The sequence below is a fragment of the Microtus pennsylvanicus genome, chromosome 4 (genome assembly GCF_037038515.1).
Source record: "Microtus pennsylvanicus isolate mMicPen1 chromosome 4, mMicPen1.hap1, whole genome shotgun sequence".
In the NCBI taxonomy this organism is placed as follows: Eukaryota; Metazoa; Chordata; class Mammalia; order Rodentia; family Cricetidae; genus Microtus; species Microtus pennsylvanicus.
Window position 1 is genome coordinate 12,551,708 of NC_134582.1, and position 25,020 is coordinate 12,576,727.

The window sequence follows — 25,020 nt, forward strand, 5'->3', positions numbered from 1 at the left end:
GCTTCCGACTGAGGCATGTAAGCAGGTGCAATCTGCCTGAAAGTTTGGTTGATAATTTGTAGAATGGCAAAGCTCAAGGCAGGCACACAACCCACATCAGAGCTATTCATCAACAGTGCTCATTTATTCACTGGTTTCGTCGGTACAATGTCCCATGTCTGTGGCTCCCACAACACAAATGAATGCCATCCATAAAGTCTCTAAAGTCATCTGAGTTCTCAGAAGGCTCACTCTAACGAGCTGGAAGAGACCCAGTAATAGAAAGCAATCACTCATTCGTTAGGCAAGCAGGAAAACTTGCCGAATCTCAGACACCCATCTAACAAAATTAAAATTGAGGTTCTCTTTTTCTCACCCATGCAAGATCTGGACAGTCTGATGGGTACCATCTGGAAAATGCTGTCGAGAAGGGCCACCTGCATCTCTCCACTCCTCACAGCACCCCTCCCCACCCACAGCTGTCAGAGTTTAAGACAACAAAGATAGGAAGACACCACACTTAAGTCACTGGCTGAACTACACACTCACATCCTCTGGGCAAAACCAGGCAGCATCATTCAAAGAAAACAAAATCTGCCAATACTCTGCCAGGTGGGAATGCAATCAAGACCTTGCCTGTAGCCAACAGTGTCTCTATTGATGGCTTACACACACACACACACATACACACACACACACACAGAGAGAGGGGGGGGGAGGAAGGAGGTGGGGAGGCACATATAAAGCCAGGAGTTAGTAAGAAAATAGAGTTGGGTAACACAAAGCATAATTCACCATAATCAATATCTCCCTATTCTACCACATTTAACACCTTAATTTTTCCTCTGCTACCAACAGTTTAGCCTCACCTAACATTCACAGTAATAGTCATTTTCAAAACTGAAAGCTGTATTTTTAAGTGTCTTTCAGTGGTCCTTTAGTGTCACTTATCAAGATCCAGAGTTTTGTATATTGATGTATGTTTTCATTTCCCATTAAGTCACATTAGTGACTTAACAGCACACCTGAAAGCTCTAGAACAAAAAGAAGCAGATTCACCCAGGAAGAGAAGAAGACAGGAAGTAATCAAATTGAGGGCTGAAATCAGCAAAATAGAAACAAAGGAAACAATACAAAGAATCAATGAAACAAAGAGCTGGTTCTTTGAGAAAATCAACAAGACAGACAAACCCTTATCCAAACTAATCAAAAGGCAGAGAGAGAACATCCAAATTAACAAGATCAGAAATGAAAAGTAGGACATAACAACAGACACTGAGGAAATTCAGAGAATCATTAGGTAACACTACAAAAACCTGTACTCCACAAAATTGGAAAACGTAAAAGAAATGGACAATTTTCTAAATAGATACAATATACCAAAATTAAATCAAGACCAGGTGAGCAATTTAAGTAGTCCTATAAATGCAAGGAAATAGAAGCTAATATCAAAAACTTCCCAATCAAAAAAAGTCCAGGGCTGGATGATTTTAGTAGAATTCTACCAGAACTTCTAAGAAAAGCTGATACCTATACTCCTCAAAATGTTCTACATAATAGAAACATAAGGAACATTGTCAAACTCTTTTTATGAGGCTACAGTTACCCTGATACCAAAACCACCCAAAGACTCAACCAAGAAAGAGAATATAGACCAATCTCATTCATGAACATGGATGCAAAAATACTCAATAAAATACTGGCAAACTGAATCCAAGAACACATAAAAAAAATCATCCACCATGATCAAATCAGCTTCATCCCAGAAATGCAGGGCTGATTCAACATATGAAAAACTATCAATGTAATCCACCATATAAATAAACTGAAAGAAAAGAAGCCATATGATCATTCATTAGATGCTGAAAAAGCATTTGACAAAATCCAACACCTCTTCATGACAAAGGTCTTGGAGAAATCAGGGCTACAAAGCACATATCTAAATATAATAACAGCAATATACAGCAAGCCAACAGCCAACATCAAATTAAATGGAGAGAAACTCAAAGCGATTCCACTAAAATTAGGAATAGGACAAGGTTGTCCACTATCTCCATATCTCTTCAATATAGTTCTTGAAGTTTTGGCTATAGCAATAAGACAACAAAAGGAGATCAAGGGTATTCAAATTGGAAAGGAAGAAGTCAAACTTTCATTATTTGCAGATGATATGATAGTATATATAAGTGATCCCAAAACTCTGCCAGAGAACGCCTACAGCTGATAAATGCCTTCAGTGATGTGGCAGGATACAAGATCAACTCAAAAAAATCAGTAGCTCTCCTATAGACAAGTAATAAGGAAGCTGAGAGGGAAATCAGAGAAACATCACCTTTCACAATAGCCACAAATAACATAAAATATCTTGGGGTAGCACTATAAAAGAAATGAAAGACTTATTTGATAAGAACTTTAAGGCTTTCTTTAAGAAAGAAACTGAAGAAGATATCAGAAAATGGAAAAATCTCCCATGCTATTAGATAGGTAGGATCAACTTAGTAAAAGTGGCAATCCTACCAAAAGCAATCTATAGATTCAATGCAATCCCCATCAAAATCCCAACATAATTCTTCCAGACCTTGAAAGAACCATAATCAACTTCATATAGAAAAACAAACAGACAAACAAAAAACAAGATAGCCAAAACATTCCTGTACAATAAAGGAACTTCCAGAGGCATCAGCATCCCTGACATCAAGCTCTATTACAAAGCTACAGTAATGAAAACATCTTGGCACTGGCATAAAAACAGAGAGGTTGACCAGTGGAATCAAATTGAAGACCCAGATATTAATCCACACACTCATAAACACCTGATTTTTTGACAAAGACGCTAAAATTAGAAAATTATAAGTTATATAAAATTATATAATGGAAAAAGAAAGTATCTTCAACAAATGGTGCTGGCATAACTGGATGCCAACATGTAGAAGAATGAAAATGGATCCATATCTGTAGCCATGCACAAAACTCAAGTCCAAAGGGATTAGAGACCTCAATATAAATCAGACCACTGAACCTGATAGAAGAGAAAGTGGATAGTAGTCTTCAATGCATGGGCACAAGAGACTACTTCCTAAATATAACCCCAGTACCACAGACACTACACACAACAATAAATAAATGGAACCTCCTGAAACTGAGAAGCTTCTGTAAAGCAAAGAACACAGTCAATAAGACAAAAAAAAAAGCAGCCTACTGAATGGGAAAAGATCTTCACCAACCCCACATCAGTCAAAGGACTGATCTCCAAAATATATAAAGAGCTCAAGAAATTAGACATCAAAATTCTAAATAACCCAATTTAAAAATGGGCTACAGAACTGAACAGAGAATTCACAACAGAAGAATCTCAAATGGCCAAAAGATACTTAAGAAATATGCTTGGCCATCAGGGAAATGCAAATCAAAACAACTCTGAGATATCATCTTTAAATACCTGTCAGAAAGGCTAAGATCAAAAACACCAATGATAGCTTATGCTGGAGAGGATGTGGAGTAAGGGTAATGAACACTCATCCTTTGCTGGTGGGGATGCAAACTTGTACAACCACTTTGGAAGTCAGTACGGTGGTTTCTCAGAAAGTTGGGAATCAACCTACCTCAGGATCCAGCAATACTACTCTTAGGCATATACCCAAAAGATACTCAATCACACTACAAAGGCATTTGTTCAACTATGTTCATAGCAGCATTATTTGTAATAGTCAGAACCTGGAATCAACTGAGATGCCCCTCAATCAAAGAATGGATAAAGAAAATGTGGCACATTTATACTTTAGATTACTACTTAGCTGTTTACTTGGGAGGCAGAGGCAGGCGGATCTCTGTGAGTTCGAGACTAGCCTGGACTACAAGAGCTAGTTCCAGGACAGGCTCCAAAACCACAGAGAAACCCTGTCTCGAAAAACCAAAAAAAAAAAAAAAAAAACAAAAAAAACCCAAACCAATGGCATCTTGAATTTTGCATGCAAATGGATGGAATTAGAAAATACTATCCTGAGTGAGGTAACCCAGACCCACATCAGAGCACTGGACTAAGCTCCCAAAGTCCAGTTGAAGAGTGGAAGGAATGAGAATATGAGCAAGGAGGTCAAGACCATGATGGGTTCACCCACTGAAACAGTCTACCTGAGCTAATGGAATCTCACCAACTCTAGCCGGACTGGGAAGGAACAAGCATAGGACTAAACTAGTCCCTCTGAATGTGATTGGCAGTTGCATGGCTGGGGCAGACTGAGTGGCCACTGGCAGTGGGACCAGGATTTATCCCTACTGCATGTACTGGCTTTTTGAGAACCTTTTCTCTTTGGATGGACACCTTGCTCAGCCTAGATATAGTAGGGAGAACCTTGGACCTTCCACAAAGCAATGTCCTTTACCCTCTCTGAGGACTGGATGGGGGTGGGATGGGAGGGTATGTGGAGAAATGGGAGGAGAGGAGGGAGTGGAAACTTGGGTTGGTACGTATAAAAAAAGATAGTTTGTTTTCTTTTTTAAAAAGTATAATAAAAAATTAATTAATTGAAAAAGATGTAATCCCTTCATTTGGCCATTGGGCCACTTTCGGATCAGCTGCGCACCAGCTTTGCCGAGCCCCACAGCTCAACTGTCGACTTTCATTACTTTAAACGTGTGTGATTTATTCCTATCCAGCCCAGGAATTTACAGGAGACATCAGCACTACGAGGAATGCAACGACCATCCATTATTTATCCTGCAATGTTAAGATTATAAGAGAGCTTAGCAAATAATGGGGGTAGTAAATCCTGGGACCTTTCCTCGACTTCTGGTCCATCGCATCAACCCTCCTACACTGGCTGCGATTCAGAATCAGTTCTGATTTTATATCGCACCAAAGAAAGGAAAAAAACCTTTTTCCTGCTTTTATAATTTTTTATTTATTCATTTACATTTTAACCCACTGAGTCCAATTAGTGCTGTGCATATCTGCACAGGCATGGGTCACCTACCTCTCAGTGGCCAAAATCCTAAAGAAAAGTGACTCTTGGTCCCTCAGAGCCATCAGCTGTCAATAGTTTCTCAGCTAGGGGTAGGGTCTCGAGAGTCCCTCACCCCAAAATATTTTTAAAGCAGATGTGACAGAACACGAACCCCCAAACTTCAAGGTGTTTTCTGACAAACAGAACAACACTCCTTTCACTACAAACATTAAGCAAATCAAACTTTTAAGAAACTATGATGCTTTTACTGGACCAGTTTACTTTGACTACTGGAAATGCCTTTTCACATTAAATTTTAAATCAACTGCCCTCTCCTTCCCACAGCAACAGAAGAAGCCCATCTTCTCTGTGAAGGGCACTTCAGCCTTGGAGCTCCCACCCCACTCCTTCGCTCTGCTCATGACCTGCCCACCTACCTGCGACTGCTCCTTGGTCTAAGCTCTCCCGCCTGATGACTCATAGCCATGAGCATTTCCAGAGACTGAAATTATTTACCTTAAAAAGACAGAAGGATGGATCTGGGAGTAGAGACATCGTCAAGGCCAAGACCTGCTCAGGGGATGTGGCTTTGACCCAGGGGAAGACAGATAAGAGCCCTGAGTCACATCTCAGAGGTGTGACATAAATGGCATTTTCCATCTTAGAGACTATGCATATTTTAATAGCTTTAGACTTAGAGCTGACAGCAAAGGTAACACTTTACACGAAGTGACAGGCCAAGGAGATGGATATTTTTCAGCAGGGGAACCTCTGGGCAGTCAGCTCACTAATATGACACGTGTCTATCTGGACATCTTCAAAAGCTGTTCATTCCACGTGGACACTGATACGCAGGGCCCTTGGTCAGGTCCTGAGTGGAGAGGGAAATGTGCAGACAGAGGCTATTTCCACCTAAAGCTCACCACTGACCCTGCACTCCCAGGCCACATGTGGGGACATGAAGGTCCATGCCAAGGGAGCAGTGTCACCTGCATTGTAGCATCGTTGGAGCAGCCATCAGTAGCAAGGAGGTTGCAGTACACTTGGTCTCCCTGCAGACTGGCTGTGCTGCAGTTGTGAAAACTTCCCACTGGAAATGCTATTGGCCAGGGTGCAGGTGGACACCTTGGAGATGATAACTAGAAAACCCCATGTCCAGGCATGAGCCACACATGAGATACACAGAAGTAGTGGAGGAACAGAGACTGATTCCAGGAAGCAGGAGTCTGAGTCCAGTCCCAGTCCTGCTCATGACTTGGCAACTGACCCAGAAGCTTCACCTCAGGGCCTCAGCACTCCACAGGCCACGCCTCTGCATCCTGGAATCAGAGAGAATAGCTACAGGGTAAGGGAGAAATAAGAGGTCAAAAATCAAAAAGCAGAACTAAGGTGGGAGCTGCGGAGAAAGCAAGCAGTCACCCTGTGGGTGGCATACTGCCTGATGGCAGGCAACCCTTAGATGCACAAGGCCTACTCCGCACACTACAGTTTGCTGGATATCCCTGACCAATGCCCAGGCAGTGCTGTGGTGTATGATATGACTTGTTCGTGTCAAGCAGAAAATAAATAAATAAAAATGTTCCAGGATGTCCCAAGGCAGAGGGCTCAGCTGAGATTCACTCGCTACATTGGAAATTTACACGTGGGTTCCTCCTCTATCAGAGATTTAAACACTGATAGTCCTCAGGGCCAGATCTGAGCAGTAACTGCCTCATTCCCACACACTCTGGACACCATTAGATCCCAAGGCTGGGTACCACCCATAGGCCAAGAGCTCCCTGAATTGTACTGTCCTTTCAGCTATGAGCCACCTTCCCTTGAGTGACAGGAGCAGGGGATCTAAAATAGAAACGGTCCTAAATAAATCCCTTCTTTTCTTTCCTCAAGAGTCTCCCTTCCTCCTCCTTCATGCTTCCTTGGTCCCAGCAGACAGAATTTCTATCCACCCAGTGTTGCAAGTCAGCAACACAGACAGGCCTGCATCCAACAGTTAACAGTGCCGGGGCTAGGTTACGGCTTCCAGGTCCATAGTGTCTCTGCCAACTACCAGCTATGTGCCTTAGGAGAGATGGGTAATTTCTCGATAGCTCTACTGCCAACCCTATAAAGCTGAGCCCATGTCCTAATGCCAATTGAATAACACTCATACATCACTTGGGGTAGCAAGGGCATTCCCTCTCATTCTCATGCCAACATTGTGGGGAATATTTCTGAAGTATATTAATATGCTTTTCTCCCCCACATTTCTTTTATATGACATCCTCCCCTTTCAATTCATGGCACTAATCTGTCTCAGAAGATTAGAATTTTTATAGTAGGCAGACAAAGATGAATGAAAACTGCCACAAGGTTCAACCTTTGATGACCAAAATAAAACATTTTGGTCCCTAGCATGACTGCCTTGAAATTCTGCCAGCTGCTATGGAGACAGGATGTTTCAATGTCTGTTAGTTTCTGTGTAGCTACTGTGAGTCAAATCTGTAGATTCAATAAATATCATGGCCAGAGAGAGGTCAGAATGTGGCATGTTGTGGGTCCCACTGTCTGAGGTAGTCAGAAGAAAAGGTGGCAGAAACTAAGGACAGTCAATCCCTGTTGGAGCCTTTACCCCCACCTCTCAGATTCAGAACAGGTTTAGGGAAAGCCTATGGGACAGACTTAAAAGGGCAAACCTCTAGGGAAGGGCTGGATTTGGCTTTGATACCATTTGGTTTGTGTGTGACAGCAGACAGAGGCCACGGAAGGCAGTGCATGATGAACCCATGGGATGGGCTGGGGGATGTCAGGGGAAGAAATAGTCTCTGTCAAAGTCAAGCAAGGTCTTCCTTCTCAAGTCATTGCTCCAGCCCCATGACTCAGTTAAGTAGGCACCCCTGCTCTGTCCTATAAAATCCCATTTTGGCAACTGGCCACCATGACAGTAAAGATTGCTGTCATGAGTTCCAAGCCCATACTGCCTCATCAGATCAACTCTGCAGCTGAAAGAGCATAAGAATCACATGACACCTGATTATAGCAATGGCACGGCTACTTAGCTGTGCTTCAAGACAGTTTACAACCACAATGGAGCCATAGCATAGTCCATATCAGTGCTTTACCAACCAGCATCACAGAGGGACCAGGGCCCGGAGTCACAAGTGTGTTTGGGTTGGCTTACAGGCAGCTACTGCAACAACCTAGTACACAACTCCAGAATATCCAGATCCTAGGCGAATGGAACAGAGTCACAATCCTCTACTCTAGACAGACTCAAGCTGGAACCCTAGTTCAAGTATGGAAGCAACCATATAGGATAATTAGAAAAACTGGACTATATACCCAATAAAGTCTGTCAGAATGGTAAGCTATCACATGACAGATGGTAGTCAGAGCAGGAAGAGTTCGGTCTGGTGAAGACAAGACTAAATGGCCATCCCCAGCTGCTTTGTAATGAGGCAGATGCTAGGGTAGGAGTGAGTAATGGGGAGGCAGATGCCTGTCCACCTTGGGGTGCTTCATAAGAGCAGAGCAGTCAAATCCAGAGGGAGTCAAGTTGCCACTAGACTGGGTATTACACACAGAAAGACGAAAATGCTGAAGAAGGAAACTTTGTCCCAGATGGTGTGACCTCGAAGGCCTTTCTCTATCAGGAAGAGACAAACTCCTCACACTCATGCACCACATCAATACACACACACACACAAACATACACATGCAGCATGCACACACACACACACACACACACACACACACACACTACAAGATAAAATATAAGAGCAGCTACAAATGTAAGAAAGCAAAATGACCTATACTGTGTAAATGACAGCTGCACACAAATGCGAAGAAAAGTCTCTGCCAAGGCTGCTGAGCTAGATGTCTATGTGTCAGGTAATCATGACGGATCAATGTGGGCAGTAATGGATGGGACGACGCTCTGGGAGCCCAGTGACCCAGAAGCAGAACAAATCAGCGAGCATTGGTTCTGAATACCTCTACTGAAGAGCACACTCCCTGCCCTTCTGACACACGCCGGGTAAATACAGTGAGAGTCCTGACTAGTTCACCCCTACACCAGCAGGCCCTCAGTGGTCTCCCAGGAACGAACTAGCTAGCCTTAGCTAGTAAAGGTCAGTAATCAGAAATGTTACTGAGCACCCAGATTTTCTCCTTCTCCATCTTTGCTACTGGGTTCAAAGTATAATCTAAAAGAGATCTCATAATCCCAAGTATTCTTGGTATCTGCTTCTGTAAGGAAGGTTAATTCCCTTTTCAGAAAAAAAGGACATCTTTTTTAGAATAACATTCATCATGTTCATCATGAAGCATTTTATTCTTTGGTTCTGGGGATGTGGAGGACGAGCAAATTAATTTGTCATCTTTTAGCTGCAGGAGCTGCTCCTTCCGCTTCCAACATCATTGATCTCTGGCACAGGTGGGAGCCAGACAGACATAAATGGCATTTGGTGTTTAAGCTCGTCAACTGAGGTCCTGGAGGACACACACAGGGACTGTCCCATGGCCACACTATGCCAGTTTTCAGTTCTCATGTCCCTTGCTCATTCCTAGAGGACTCTTACTTCTCAAGTCTGGGTTGCCTGGCCTGAGCAGGCAATCTCAACACACTTCTCACTCTGCTCCAAGACAGCAACTGCAGATGTTTGGTAAACACCCACACGCAGCCTCTGCTGAGCTGCAGTCTTGGAATAAGGCCAGGTCAATAGTTTAAAGTCTTCCCAGGGATGCAGCCAGGGCCGCGAATGGCTTGAAGACATGGAACACCTGCTAAAGTTGGAGGATCTACCTCCTAACTGGTTTTAGATCCTCAGACCTCTTCCTTTGATCAAAACACGATCATTAGATCCTTAAACCATCATTTCACAGTAGGTGTCAAAAGCAACCCAGCAGAGCATGAAGGCTTGGCCTGGGCGGGGGAGGTGGGGGAGAGACGACAATCAAAACCCCCATCACAAGGACTCCGTGAACACTAGCTCTGAATATCCTGAACCACAGAAGCCAATCCATCCTAGAAGTTCCCTGAACACCAGCCCAAAGATTTGCACCTTTTCAAATCACTAATAGAGCTTTCTAATATTCGGAGGATTCCACTCTACCTGTAAGATTCTGACTGAGTACTGCGAAGGGCCCTGCAGCCATCTTAATGTAGAACTATTAAGAATGGGAGCTTTATCTGCCCTCAGCAAGCCAAACCTAGCCACGTGCTGGGGTATAAGTCTATCAACACGGAAGAAAGACTTCTCCAGAGCCTCTGCGTACCTTTAGCCTAATGGTGCCTCCTTCCTTCTTTCTTTCTTTCCTTCCTTCCTTCCTTCCTTCCTTCCTTCTTTCTTTCTTTCTTTCTTTTCTTTTCTTTTCTTTTTGGTTTTTGAGACAGGGTTTCTCTGTAGCTTTGGAGCCTGTCCTGGAACTAGCTTTTGTAGACCAGGCTGGCCTCAAACTCACAGAGTTCTGCCTGCCTTTGCCTCCTGAGTGCTAGGATTAAAATGGCATGCACCCCCACTGCCCAGCTTGACACCTCTTATTAATGCCCTAAGACAACGAAAGAGCTATGCAACAGATTAGCGCTCCTTGCCCCGGGTCTTGAAAGGATACAGTAATAGAAGGACAATAGTTATGTGCTCTTAATCCTAGCCCGTTTGAAAGGAGGCCTGATATGGAGTCAAACACCATTGTCCTGCCATCTAGGAAGCATAACAAAGACAACAATCGGTGGCTAAGGGATGGGATGGTTTCCCACTTGGAATATGAACACAAAGATGCTACATATGTGGCTTTAGCAAGTACCTGTCAGTGAGGAAAACTGGGCATGTCCACCCCCAAATATATTATTTTCTATGTCACCAGATTATTACACATTTATAAATATACAAATGATATTTCAAAATTTAAAAAGACATGGAAGAAAATTTTTAATATATTTTTCAAATGTAACTAATTCAATCCTCAAAAACCTTCTGTACGTCAACAATTTGTAAAAAGCCACCCTCTGTCCTCTACCAGCGGCTCTGATCTCTATGGTCTCAGGTGATGGTTCTCTCAAGCCACTTGCTAATCATAATCATGGGGTTCCAGAGTTGGCTGCCCAACCTTTCAGATCCGCTCACCCATTGGTGATGATCGGGTGGGTGGTATGGGCCCATGACGCTGCCACAGGGATGCCTGGGCACTCAAGTTCAGTTTCTCAGATCATAAAACTGAATGCTGTTCTTTCATATATGACAATAAGCACGTTTAAGCATTGTTCTGTGCTCCCCTTGACAGATTAAAATCAGAATGGCAGAGCCAGGTCTAGTGGTATATGCAGGTATACCTGTAATATCAGCACCTAGGAGGACTGTAGCAAGTTTAAAGATGGCCTCTGTGACACAGAGAACAGCCTTGGTTACAAAATAATAGCCTGTCTAAACAAACAAAATCCCTGGAATTGTAGAAGTTACTTGTGGTTTCCAAGCAGGAGCTTACGAGAAAGGCTGCAAGAACTTCACAGAGCACACAGAACTGGTGAACCATAGGTGGCTCTTCATTCACTAGACTCAAGGTAACATCAGCTTTGGGGTTAACAACCAAGGGGTCCTATGAAGTACAGCAATTTACTCCGAATTAGAACATTTCATCCTGGAAAGAAACTGTTTACAACCCAGGAACTAAGTAAACTCACAAGGCTCATGAAATTCCTGAAATTTACAAGATTCTCAAGGGCCCATCCCTGGGCTCTATAAACAGTAATAATCACTAAGGTAAGAACACTCTCAAAACTGTGAGCTTCCGGGCAGCTCCAGGGACACATCTTTTGTGAACTGTCACTCACGCTGGGGTGAGCTTTTGGAGCTGCGGCTGCCTTTGAGTCGTCCATGGTCCTGTAAGCAACCTCTCACCGAGATGCCTACAGGTGCCCCAATAAACCCACTGTTTCACTAAGCTAGGCTTAGGTGGAATCATTTCTTCGGTCTGCAATAGGTGTTTTATCTGGGGGTGAACACGTCTCCTCCAGGAAAAGTCATGGAATGCCAATCTAGCTTTGAATTCTCCTCCCAGTACCACCTCTCTGAGGACGCTGTGCTATCATGGCAAATACTGCCACCACCACACCTTGTACTCAATGAATGCCCTGGGCTAGGAGCCACACTAAACGCTTGTAGTTATCAGCCTGTTTAATCAGAAGTCTCATCAGCTAGACTCTGCACCTCTTTTCTACTGACAAAGCTGTGCCAGTGAGCACAGTGAGGAGAAGCTGCAGAGCCTGGTCATCACCCCACCACACTGGACCCCTCGCAACACATACCCACACCCTCCCCTCCCCCCCCATACACACCGCCCTGTTCTGAGAAACCAGCTATTATTCCTGTCCTTGGGACTTTGGATTTGGCCACCTTGCTTCATACATTTTCCTTGGCTCCTGCACTCGGGCATGTCAGCGTACACGGTTGGCAGCTGCTCTGCCTTCTGGGATATAAAGGTGCAAATATGCAGCTGAGAAAGAAAAAGAGTGGTTACCGTGGCGTGAAAGGCATTGCTGTGATAGAATAGAAACGCCACCCCATCCTGTAAGACGTCAGTTTCTATTAGCTGTTTTCACTGAAAACCATTTCTGACACCGTGAGAAATGAAATCTTGCTTACATGTCACCACCACTATTCATTTCAGAGAAGCACAGGGGTGACAAGCTCGACTCTGACACCTGAAAAAGGCTATGTAATGAGGACAGTATGAAATAAACTCAAGAACTCAAGAGCCCACCTCTGTGGGGCACAGTCCAGCACGGGGCAACGTCACTCCACACAGGTGAACCCTTTTGTTCCTTACAGCTGAGAAGGTACACACACACACGTGTGCTCAAAAGGGCAGCTGAAGCACAAGCATCTCACCAGGTGGACACTGGACGCTGACTGGGGACTGTGCTGTTGCACCTGCTCAAGACACAAGCCAGAGCACAGCTGACCAAACTAGCAAACACACAGGCTTCAGCAGATTTTAGATTAAGTTCCTGACTCCACAACTAGTGTCCAGATGAGGAAAAGGGATGCCTCTGAGATACCGGTGGGGACAACTACACAGCACCTAGAGGTCCTTGCTGGACACACTGTCTGGCATTCTCATGTAGTCATGGCTGCAGGCTCTTTTCTAACCAGCTCTAGTGCTCCACGTACAGTACCGATTGCTAGTGAAGTCTTTCCTAAGTGTATGATTTCCATTCTGGATTTTACATCACGAAGGAGGCACTGTAAACATGTCACTGTTACAGAATATTCACGCCCTTTTAGGGGGATCAGCACACAGTGCAACACTCGGGGCATGGCTTTAAAATCACACACAACGTCAGAAAAGAAATAAAGAGCTGCTCCCGGGTCTAGCATGTGGCATGCCACCTGCATCATGTGTCTGTGCATCCACTGCATGTCACATGCAATGACAGAAAGGCAAATAAACCGCCATGCAAAGCTCAGCATCTGCCAAGTCAGCGTTCCATGTTCCTATGAAATTCAGCCAATCTGTGCCGCCCACTTACCAAGCTCACAGGCAACAATAGCGATGGGATCGTCACCTTTAATGGGTAGGTCACAAAGCTATGATAGACAGCTGTCAATGACTCCTCCTAACTTCTCATTGGACCTGATTGTCTCAGAGGCAAGAACTGTGCTCTCCTTAAAAGAGGATGACCCTAAGCCATGGAGGGCAGAGACAGAGGAGTATCCATCAACACTTAGTACCAAGATCACAGGAGGGAAGCCTAGATCTTCATGCACACAGATGACCCACAGAGAAGCCAAACATATCCCTGCCTTGGTCCACCAAAAACGTTCTCACAGAGAGAAGACAAAAGCTCCACTGGGAAGCATTTCATATCCCAGACTTCCAGGAACCACAACAAGGAATCCACTAAAGATTAAAAAAAAAAAGCAAAGCAACATATTGTTCAATTTACAAGCTGATCTCAAAGCAAGCTGTGAATCTGGTTTACTGGTAATTGTGCCAATTTCTCTCTTTTTTTTTTCCCTCAAACCATCTCAAGTTCTACAAAATCTGCAGCTAAAAGAGATACTGGCATGCCCCAAGTCTATTCTCATGTACAGAAGAGTACTCTACCTCAATGACTACAAACTTGCCAGTTCTGTTACTTCTACCCCAGAGATGGAGCGTGTGTAGCTTTCCTTCCTTCCTTTCCCATTAGACCCTCATTGTGCAGAAAGGAGCCAAGCTGCCAGCTTTTGACAGCCAGTGACAATGAAGGGGTCTCTCATCTCCACTGATGCCCCCATCCTGAAAAGCCCTCCTTTCTGGTTATCACACGGAGCTAGCTTTAGCTTTTTACTGGGAGCATGTTTCTCATTATAACCACTTATTTTCACTGGGTTCCTCTGGAAGGTTTTCCCATTCTCTTTGCACTGTGGGAACCCAAGCTAACCAAGGTGTTTCTTCTTAAAAGCCCGAACTAGAACTGAGAGGTGGGCGGAGACAGCTACACAGCACTCAGAGGTCCTTGCTGGACATGCTGTCTGGCATTCTTATGCCACGGAGTCACGGCTGTGAGCTCTTTTCTAACCAGCTATAGTGCTCCACGCAAAATAATGGCTACTAGTGAAGTCTCTCCTCGAATAGGATTTCCATTCCGGATTTAACATCACAAAGGAAGCACCTTGAACTACTGTTTTCAGTGAGCACAGGATTTCCCCTTTCTGGGCTCCATCTTCAGGATGGCGAAGCTCTCGCTGGGCAAGAGTGAGCTCCATTGTCAGGAATCATGCCACTGGTACCTGCAGCTGCTCTTCCCACCCCTGAGTTCCAGGCAATGGCAACTCCATCTTTCATTATTAGTCACGCCTTGGCAGCACTGAAGAGACAGATGGGGAGTGTGGGTGTTCAATGGCCTTGGCTACCTGAGCACACAGACTTGCTTTGCAGCGCTCCTATTCATTTTAGGAAAGCGACTCAAAAAACACAACAGCTTTTCAAACGACTCATACCCAGCCAGCTCAGAGATGGCCACTCCCACCAACGAGGCTGGGCAATGCACCAAACTAAACTCACTGTAGAACCCGTGGTACTTCAGAACCACTGAGGGGAAAGATCCAGCTCAAAACCTTCATTGTGGCCTTGGGGATCAAAGTCTGTTCTGTTCAGCAAACTTATGGGAGGAATCAATGGACATCTGAGCAGGTGGCATTCTTCTTGGCTAACACAGGCTGTGGGCAAACCCACTTCGCTTGGATTCAACTTCAACCCATCTGATTAAAGACCCTGGAGCATTGTCTGACCCATGTCCCAGGAGTAATGAATCTTGTGAGAAACAAATATACCAGTGCATCAATTGTTACTACCCATGCTTGAGCAACAATTACATACCCTGGGGTTAAGTGTGAGTGACATAAGAAATAATGCCGAGCCACAGTCTCACACTTAATTCTCTGCTCTCTGCTCACTTTGCATAGGTCGGGAGGTAACTCACGACAAAACAAGTTATTTCTACAACAAAAGAATCTGTTCATGAGAAAGCATTCTTATCCTTGGTAATGGCACAGTAGTGACGAAGGAGAAGATCGTTATGAAACAGGACCCACCAGAGAGAAGCTGTTCTTTGAGTAGCACATACATCGCATCGTGTTCTTATCCAATCAACAAAAACATCCCAATTGTTCTAGGCCAGTGTTTCACAAACAGTGCTACACAGAACATTGATCCCCCGAGAGTATCTTTGAAAACAGTTTTGTGCCTAAATATGATTTGTAAGCCCAGCAAAACACAGCCCATTGGTGGAGACTCGGAATGCATCCAGAAAGACTCTGAAAAGCTCTGCTGTGAAGATGTTCGACTTTCTGGTTAACTCAGTAATCCCCACATTCATCCAATCATCTATTCACCTCTTTAACTGAATGCCTTGCTTACTCCAGTGGCCAGAGACCTCCACAGTCCAGCCCGGGCTCACCTCTGTAACTCCCAACACTATGGACCACGATGAAGCTGCCTGCAAACTGTGCCCAGAATGTGCCTTTGTTCCTAATGACTTTCTCAATACACACGCATGCATGCACACATGCGCATGTGCATACAGACATACACACCACTCACATACCACTTTTTGGTGATTTTTTCTTGTCCCTCAAACTGCAACCCTGATGTCTCAGTCAGTAAAGCACAAGGATGTGAGTTTGGATTCTCAGGGGCTACATAAAAACTTCCAAATGGCAACATGTGCTGGCGATCCCAGCACTGGGAAGGTGGAGAGGATTCCTGGGATTGGACAGACCAACAATCAGTAATTCTGGTTCAATAAGAGACATCTCAAAAAATAAGGTGGAGAATAACTGAGGGACACACCCACTGTCTACTTCCGGTCTTTGCATACATGTGTGCACGTATGTAGACACATGCACACATGCAAGAAAACTGATAAGCTACATCTTCATTTGCCGACTCTTGACATTTTGTTTCAATGGAATTTAAAATATATGGTTCTGGGAGTCTCTGTTCTTTCAGTGGCCATGTTTTCAAGGCTCATACATGGAGTAGCATGTACATTAGTTCTTTGTTCCTTTTCATGGCCATGTAACATCCATTATATGGAAAGTCTTCACTGAGCGATAAACATCTACACTGTTTTCAGCTGGAACATTTATAAATTTGTGGGTATATTTTTATTTATCTTGGGGATATACTCCAGAATTGGACTGTGAGGCCATATAGGAACGTCAATTTTTCACCACAGTGGCTACAATGAACCACACTTCATGAGCAGAGTGTAATAACTCCAGTTTCTCCACATCCTGCCTGACTCCTGCATGACTCTGATTCCGGCACTTCAACAAGAGGAGTCTTACAGTGATCTCGTCACCTTGTGTCTGATGCTCCTCTTCTGAGGTGACGTCAAGCTGGTTCACCTGCCTTCCCAGCTGCCTTCCTTCTCACTCCCTGCATCGAAGCGATTCTTCCGGACCAGGTGAAACCTGAATGTTCTTGGTGTGTTTGCAACCTTGGCTCAAAACTCAATTCAAATGACAGTGTTTGCTTTGCTTTTCTTTTTCTAGTTTCTAGGTATTCCTACTTTCCACAGGAAAGAGGTTTGGGTCTACCCGTGTTTTCCCCCCAATAGTGAGGTCCCTGGGAGAGGAGTCAAGTATTACCTCAGCTGCCATGTGGAGTCTACCAAAAAATTTGTACTTCATACAATGTGTGTGTGTTATGGGGGGATGTTAGGGTAATCACATTTGCTGAAAGCAGTCAACATGTTGAAAGCAATCTTAAAACAAATATCCCATAAGTGTTGTAAACAACACGTGTTATAGGATGATAATCTGTTAGCGGTTTGAGGTGCTAGTCTGGGTCAGTTGGGGTCAGTGAAGTGGCCTCTTCTCCTGTAAGACTCTGTCACATATCATATGTAAAGAGTCCCTCATTTCTTTCCCATGTCACATTTTCTGTGCTGTTCAATAAAGAAAGAGCAAATCCCTTTGTTAGGGACAAGCATGTACATAGAAACAGAACAGACACATACAACAGACATTTGACAGACAGTCCAGCAACAACAAACTACAGACAGAGAACACAGGAGAGGGAAGTGACAGATTAAAGTCTGGGTTTGCTCCTGGTCAGACTAATCCAAGAGGAACTATCTGCCTTTGTTCTTTAACACAACGTCAGTGTGAAATCTTTGAAGACATGCAGCAGCTTCTGGAATTCCTAAGTGTGACTGGCCCAGTTGATGACGTCCATGAAAGAACAAGGTGAGAGATTGTCTATCGCTCTGCCTGCCGTCTGAACTCTGTCTGTTAAGACAGTCCAGCACCGTAAAACCCCAACATTCTGGTTCACAGCCATAAAGAACCATCCTTCAGAAAAGGACAGACCTTCATCATCCTCACATAAAACAAGTCCTCAAGCACAGTCCTCAGGCCTCTCTCAACTGCAACACACAAAGAACTCCACAGTGACCCACACAGGGCTGTGTGGTGGCTCCCACATCAACCCCACCGTCTTCCCTAAACAGCTGCGAGGAGGTATGTATCAATAAGCAGGCAGGTAAGCTTGTGTCTGAATCAAGTCCTGGGAGGTGAATTTGGTGCTTGGTGTGTGTTATCACATTAGACAGGGCAAAGGTGACAGTTACTACATTTTGAATACATAATTATAGGTCATTACTTATTACATTTCTTAGCTCTCTATCATTTAGAATGAGTGAGTATAGTCGCTCTCTCTAGTAAAGGAGATTTTCATGTGCTGATCTGTACAAATGATGAAACACTATAAGTTAGTAAGGAGCCCCATAAAAGTCCTCCCTCAAAGAAGATTTAATTGAGCTACATTTCTACGGTGAAATTCATTATAGCATAGACCCCTTGGAGTAGGAGTCTCCTCCCACGAAATCACCTACTCCTCCAAAGCTCATCTCCCCAAAGGACATTGTGATGATGGGGCCCTCAATGAAGACACTCGAATTGTGGCAGGAAATATTCAATCCACAAGAATCCAGAACCATATAACTAACTGGGAAATGCATTTCCTGCAGACACTGATAAAATATCTTCTTCTCCTTGAGTCTGCATAGTTTTAGAGCACCAGGAAGTCCCCTCTATGATGACACAGATTCACACCTATTATTCAGAAAGAGAGAGAGAGAGAGAGAGAGAGAGAGAGAGAGAGAGAGAGAGAGAGAGAGAGAGAGAGGAAGAAGGAGGAGGAGGAGGAGAAGAAGAAAAGAGGAGGAGGAGGGGGAGAGGGAGAGGGAGAGGGAGGGAGGGAGGGAGGGAGGGAGAGGGAGAGGGAGAGGGAGAGGGAGGGAGAGAGAGAGAGAGAGAGAGAGAGAGAGAGAGAGAGAGAGAGAGAGAGAGAGAGAGAGAGAGAGAACTGCTGCTCAGGCACCCAAACAGAATTCCACTCTCAGGCTAAAACCTGAAAAGCACCAAATCCAGCTGCTTACATGCAGTTCTCATTTCCACCCGCAACACTTGCTACCTCAAGAAGCTGTCAAGGAGTCCTTGCTTCTTCAAGAGTCTCCGGTGAGAAGATGTGGATTGGGCTTCACCAAATGAATGGTGATGCCATGAAATGGTTCTATTATATCAGCAAGGGAGGAAAGAAAGCCAAGAAGCAGTCAGGGAGAGATAAAGGCAGGGATTATTGCTCAAACCTGAAATAAATCTAAGCAAACCCTGTTCTCTAGGTACACACAGACAAGAGAGAGACCAGAGGGACCAGAATCCTGGGCAGCTTTGCTTCCAAGAGGGGTTTCAAGTCCCAGTCTCTCCACCCTTTGAGTAAAAACAGTCAAGCAAAGTAGACATGTCCCTTCGTGCACCTCTCTCAGGGAACTGCTGAGCTGAGGTGCCTCTTACCTGGCCATCTGCTTGTAGGCTTCTTCTGCCACAGCAAAGATGTGGGGGTCCATGTCACCCATATTTTGGCCACTGTAGGCATAGATGACATCTTGTCCATAGATTGGAAGCTGCTCATATGGGTTGATGGCCACAAGAACGATACCTGTGAACAGACAGGACATCTGCCTGAAGAACCATTCTCATGGACTACAGAAGACGACCTGGAGGAGGGGGGAGTGTGTGTGTGTGTGTGTGTGTGTGTGTGTGTGTGTGTGGCCAACTGACTACAGAAAAAATTATCCCTGAGCTGCCATGGTAGGCCCATGTGGTGGAAAGAATGAACAGGACACGGTCCAGGTCTCAGACTGTCCCACAGGAATGTCACAGACACACTACCGCTCACAAGTACTCAACAGCTAACTTCATACAGTAGACACAAGTATTGTAGGACCAGAGAGAAAAGGATGTTTAACTTAAACACCCAAGAATTAAAATCTGGAAAAGACATTTAACAAAAATATAAATTTGAGGACAACATAATTTATCTCTCTTAAAGTCTAATCAGCATACACATGGACTTGGAATATTCTCAAACAGCTGTTGGAGAGAAGGAAGCCCAGAGCAGGGTACTGCATGGGAGCCTCTGTGTTTTCTCTCTATTAGATCTCACTCACATCCTGGCATCTGAGTCTCCCAAGGTCTGTACTGCAGTGGACTGAATCATGCTGACCGAGTGAGGAGGAAATCCTGCTAAGGTTTTAGACCTCTTGTGTGGATAGGTGAGACAAGCTGATCACTGAGAATGTACAAAGGAAAAAAGAAAATCGCATCTTCAAGACATGATAGTGATATGTCTTTTGTTCTTTCCCATGAGATTGCCTCCCATGGACTAAGGTACAAAGATAAATGATTTCCAGCCATCCTGGAAAGAGGCAGAGGGAACTGCCATGATGAGAAGTCCCCTGTGGTGTGCTCCCTCTTAGTGGTCAAGTGGGAAGAGAGACACATGCATGTCCCCTTTCAATAGGAATGAAAAATAAGCAAACAAAAACAGCACAGAAGGATTGGAGCCCTGAGAAGCCCCACCGAGGCTAATCACTTGGAGAACACTCTTAGGAGTAGCCGTACGCGCTCTTCTGTTTCTCAGAGGGTTCAATTAACTCAGATGATGCTCAGATAAAAATTTAATCTCATGTCCTGAGGTCACCTATTTTCCCAAAACACTGTAGGCCCCCCAGAGCAGAGAGGAGCACTTCCACAATTACTGCAGTGTAATCTGGGTGTCACTGGGTTCTGTTGAGAGCTGATGGGACACTGGATCAGCTGAAGAAGCTCTGTTCTGTACAAACACCAAGGCAACCCCAGGGGTATTCCCTGAGACTGGAAAACTGATGGCCATGCAGCCTTTCTTCCTGGAAAGTGAAGCTTTGCAACAGCTTCATGTTTGAAAGCTCCCCCCCACCCCGAGTTTCTGATAATTTATATTTTTTCCAAATTAACATTTACTACTAGTTGGGAGTAAAGGAATTTCTTAAAACAATCCCTTCTTGGCACCAAAACCTACAAAGCAGCTCATCCAGGCTAAGTAGCCAACCCCCAGGGTCAAGTGGAATAGAAAACTAGAAAAGATCCTGGGCACCTGAGCTGTCACTGCAGCCACAATGAGGGCAAGATCGTCAGGACAACACCTCAGACATCCCACCCATAGTCTGGTTCCACTGGACACTGCTAGAATGTTCTGTTCTCGACACACTCTAAATAACTGTCAAAGGCAGAGACACGGTGAGGGAAGGAGGGAGAGAGAGAGAATATATCAAACTTTGGGCTATGCACACAGAAATTGCAAGGATATTGATTTTAGGACTTTCTGATTAAGCATTTGTTATTGATTTTGCATATTACTTGGACAAAATCTTTAGGCACCACGTTTTTACCAGGGCAGTGAGAACATCCGTGAGGAAGACAGCCCGTTTAAGCTGGGGCCAACAAAATTCCTGCGGTACACATGCTTCGGTGAGGAGGGTATGTTTCAGAGCCAGAGTACCACAGCGGATTTGCTCTTCTACCAATCACAAGCAAGAACTAAACCAACTTCCCCAGCAGCTGCGGCCACTTCTCTGGAGGAGCTGTTATTAACACCAGCCCACTAACCATAAACCTCCATGGGTCTCATATGAAATGGTCATATGCCTGAGAGCTGTCATGGTTCTTAATGTTTGAGCTTTCTAAGAGCTGGCTAAAGATGACACACCCACCCTCAGCAGGTGCCCCCACTTACCACAATAAGTGTAGATGTGGTTGGACTCCAGGAAACGGACCTTTAAGTTATGCAGAACGGCAGGCTCATGGAGATGACTGAGGGCAGTCAGGTCATTTTCTCCGACTAAGATATCTGGATTCCGTAAGAATGGCACCTGGTTTTTCTGGACATCGATTGGATATTCCAGAATCTAGTGACAAGCAAGCAGTAGAAACAAAAGAGCAAAGCATTTAGCTTATATTTGGTGTCCCACCTCTATGGCTAGGATCACTATCCTAGCAAAATGATGACAGAAAGATAAGTAATATTCTAAAGAAGACAAGATGTACGCAATACCTATGATTCCCACAAGACACCAGGCCACATGGAACTTTGGTTACATAATTCCAGCACATCAAATACAAAAGACTGACACAGGAACTGAGGAGGAACAACCAGATTTAAGGGTAGTCAGCTTCTTGGTGAAGATAACACTGGACTGTCCATTCCGTTTAACATGGGAGGGCACTTCCCAGCTAGCAGACCTCCTAGGCTGGCCTCATTTACTGCAGCTGCTTCTCTATTAGTTCTGTCTGTTTTCTTTTAATTAAATTTCTTCCATATATTTTGATCATGTTTTTGCCCTTCTAACTCCCCCCAGAACCTGCTCACCTCCCCACCTATCCAACTTAAAACACACGTACTCTAATTCTCTAAAAAAACAAACAAGCCGGGGCGGTGGCGCACACCTTTAATCCCAGCACTCGGGGAGGCAGAGGCATTTGGATCTCTGTGAGTTCAATGCCAGCCTGGTCTACAAGAGCTACCTCCAGAACAGGCTCCAAAAAGCTAAAAACCAAAAAAGAAAAAAAAACAACACTCAAATTAACAACAACAACAAAAAAACCCTTTAAGATAAAAAAAATGCCCAAAGAAAACAAAAGCCCATTAAAAGAAAAATCCACTGAGTGTGTTTTGCATTGGCCAACTACCAGTAGGCATGGGATGTGGTTGAAGTGTCCAGTGACATTCCACTGAAGCAAGCAGTGGGTATCAGTTGTAAGTAGCTTCTTGGTTAGGGGTGGACTCCGTGTCCACGTCCCCTCTAGTGTTTCCTTACTGACTCTGTCTGGCTACCCATATGCTCACTCTCTTGTTTGGAGTATCCTGCCATTGATGCCCTGCCTGTGTAACCAGCTTCAAGACGTGCACCGCTTGCTCCACAGCCTATCCACAAGTTCAGTAGGAATCTGAGCTGGGTCTGTGTAATTTGGGTGTTGAACTGTTTATCCAAAGGTCACCTCTCAGGTGCAGGATGACCGTTTGGTTGTCTTGTTTGGCTCAGGATTTGAACTGAGAGCTCAAAAAATATTTGACAGAGCACATGGATGTATATGTAATTTACTAAAAACAGTTTAAAAGTGTGATATTTGAACATTTAAACAAGAGTTGATAACTGTAAGTTTTCTGAATAAAATGCCCAAGATTTTCAGTTTCTGAAGAGAAAGATTTGCTTGGATTAAGGATTTTGGGAGGTTTCTGGCATGACCACTCCTTTTTGGCCTACAACAAGGCAGATCCTTATGTCGGAGGATGAATGCCGGGACAGAATTGCTCAGCCCAATGCAGACAGGATGGAGAGATGAAGGAGAAGGGGGTCAGGATGCCAACGCCTCTTCAAGGGCATGTCCCCAGCATCCCTTGTAATAAGCCTTCCTAAAGTTGACACCACTTCCTAACAGGGGCAGGAAGGCCTTTGACATAGTATAGCTCACGGTATACTGGCTTTGGTCATCTGCTGAGTTAGTGGGATCATGTGACAGTGCCAGAACTCCCCCCTCCCTCCTGCTGGAGCGCTCATCCCACCCTGTCCTTCGATTTTCAAACTGAAAAGCTTTAAACTCAGCCCAAAGTCCTCACATCCCAGGGCAGAAACATGGGCTTTTCATCATTTCCAAGATGATTCTTCTCTCAGAAGACCTTGCCAGCCAGGAAGAGACAATCACATATGAAATTTTGGAAGAATGTATCCACAGACAAGCTAGTAGTATTGGTTACAGAAAATTGATAAGGACTGAAATGCCTTGCACAGCTCGAGAGAGGTCAGAATTGCAAACTCAGCACTCCAGGACACGCATTCCTCAGCTTGCAGGTGTCTGGGGGAGCAGGGAAGGGATACTTAAGAATCAATTTCTCTTTGCCATTGACAATAGGAACTTGAATTTAACACTGCTACTAACATTCTCAACTAATTCTGGCTTCAGGGGGTTTCACCAAGTGTTAGCAACCCCCTATAACATGACATATGAAGAATGATTTGCCATAGGGAACCAACTGCTCTTCGGTGTGTTCCTGCAGTGATAAGGCCACATGTTTAAAGCAAAGACTCCGCTTCCTTGCACTGGCAGTGGGGTGGAGGTTGGACAGGCCTGCAATCAATTTTCTTCTTTGGATAGTTATTTAAATATTCAAAATAATAAAAGTGCTAGGTAGATTTAAAGCTGAACATCTGGATAATGGGATCACATCCTTTCGCCACATCTGGATAACAATATGACATCTTTTCGCCCCAGCCCACTTGGTTCAGCTTAGACAAATCACAGTGCAGAGAGAGCATGTCACTCTCCTGTCTCTGCTGCAGCCTCCCACTCACAAACAGGAACACAGGAAGGCCTCTAGGCTCTTCATACAAACTTAGTTGAAACGCAGCCCAATGAAACTACAGAAGCAGGAAGTTTTCAGCCAGTAGAGGGCAGGAGTGGAGCAGTTTGCAAGGGAGGAGGGGACCTGGAGAGAGCACTTGACCTGCACTGAGCTCTGCTCTGGTCAATGTACAGAGAGGCCTCACTAATCAATCCAAGGTTAGCATCCACGAAATGCCCAGCACCATCTAAAAGCAGAGAACCAGGCCAAGTAGTAGCACACAAGCATGTTATAACCATCTTGACTCTAGAGAGGAGAAAAGACCGATGACATTATCCCTTTCTTCAGAGAAGTCACCATCTTCTCTCTGGCTGCCAAACAGAACATCTTGCATTATGCTAGATGACCTAAGCCAGAGGGAAAAGCACCCATACCACATGATGGTACTTGTACGAAGTACCTCGTGCAGCCACAGTCAAAGACAGACGGTGCACAGAAAAGGTGTGCAGTGGGGGTGGTCCCAGTTTGGCCATATGGAAGAAGAGCATGGAAACCATTAGAGTAGTGCAAATGCCACTGAATTGTCCACTTAAAAATGGACCACATGGTTACATTTATTTTCCACAGCTTACTAGAAGAAATAACTGAGCAAAAGTGGGAGGGGCATCTTAGATGAATGGTGAGAAGCCTGAGTACCTTATCAGAGGAGATCATTGGCAGTAAAGGTCCCGTCATGATCCTGGGGTTGGAATGCAGGTTTTCTAGTAGCAAATCTGGCCTACCTTCTTTGCCCTTTGCTTCTGCACTAAAACCATTTTACTTTGGGGGCTGGGAGGTCAGTGTGGCAGCACAGGATGGCATCAGCCTCAGGGGAATTGCTCTTTAAGCACTGACCCTCCAACTATGCGGTACT

The 25,020-nt window shown here is 44.6% G+C and overlaps 1 protein-coding gene across 4 annotated transcripts in view; it reads right to left on the minus strand.

Moving 5' to 3' along the window:
* The window catches only part of Myo5b (myosin VB), a 272,874-nt gene that overhangs the window by 129,049 nt on the left and 118,805 nt on the right, over nt 1-25,020 (minus strand). For all 4 annotated transcript variants that reach the window (XM_075968281.1, XM_075968283.1, XM_075968282.1 and 1 more), the window contains exons 3-4: nt 21,504-21,675; nt 19,244-19,388 (exon numbers count right to left, since the gene is read on the minus strand). In XM_075968281.1, the coding sequence (XP_075824396.1) occupies nt 19,244-19,388; nt 21,504-21,675 (317 nt within the window). The remainder of the gene's footprint in view (nt 1-19,243; nt 19,389-21,503; nt 21,676-25,020) is intronic.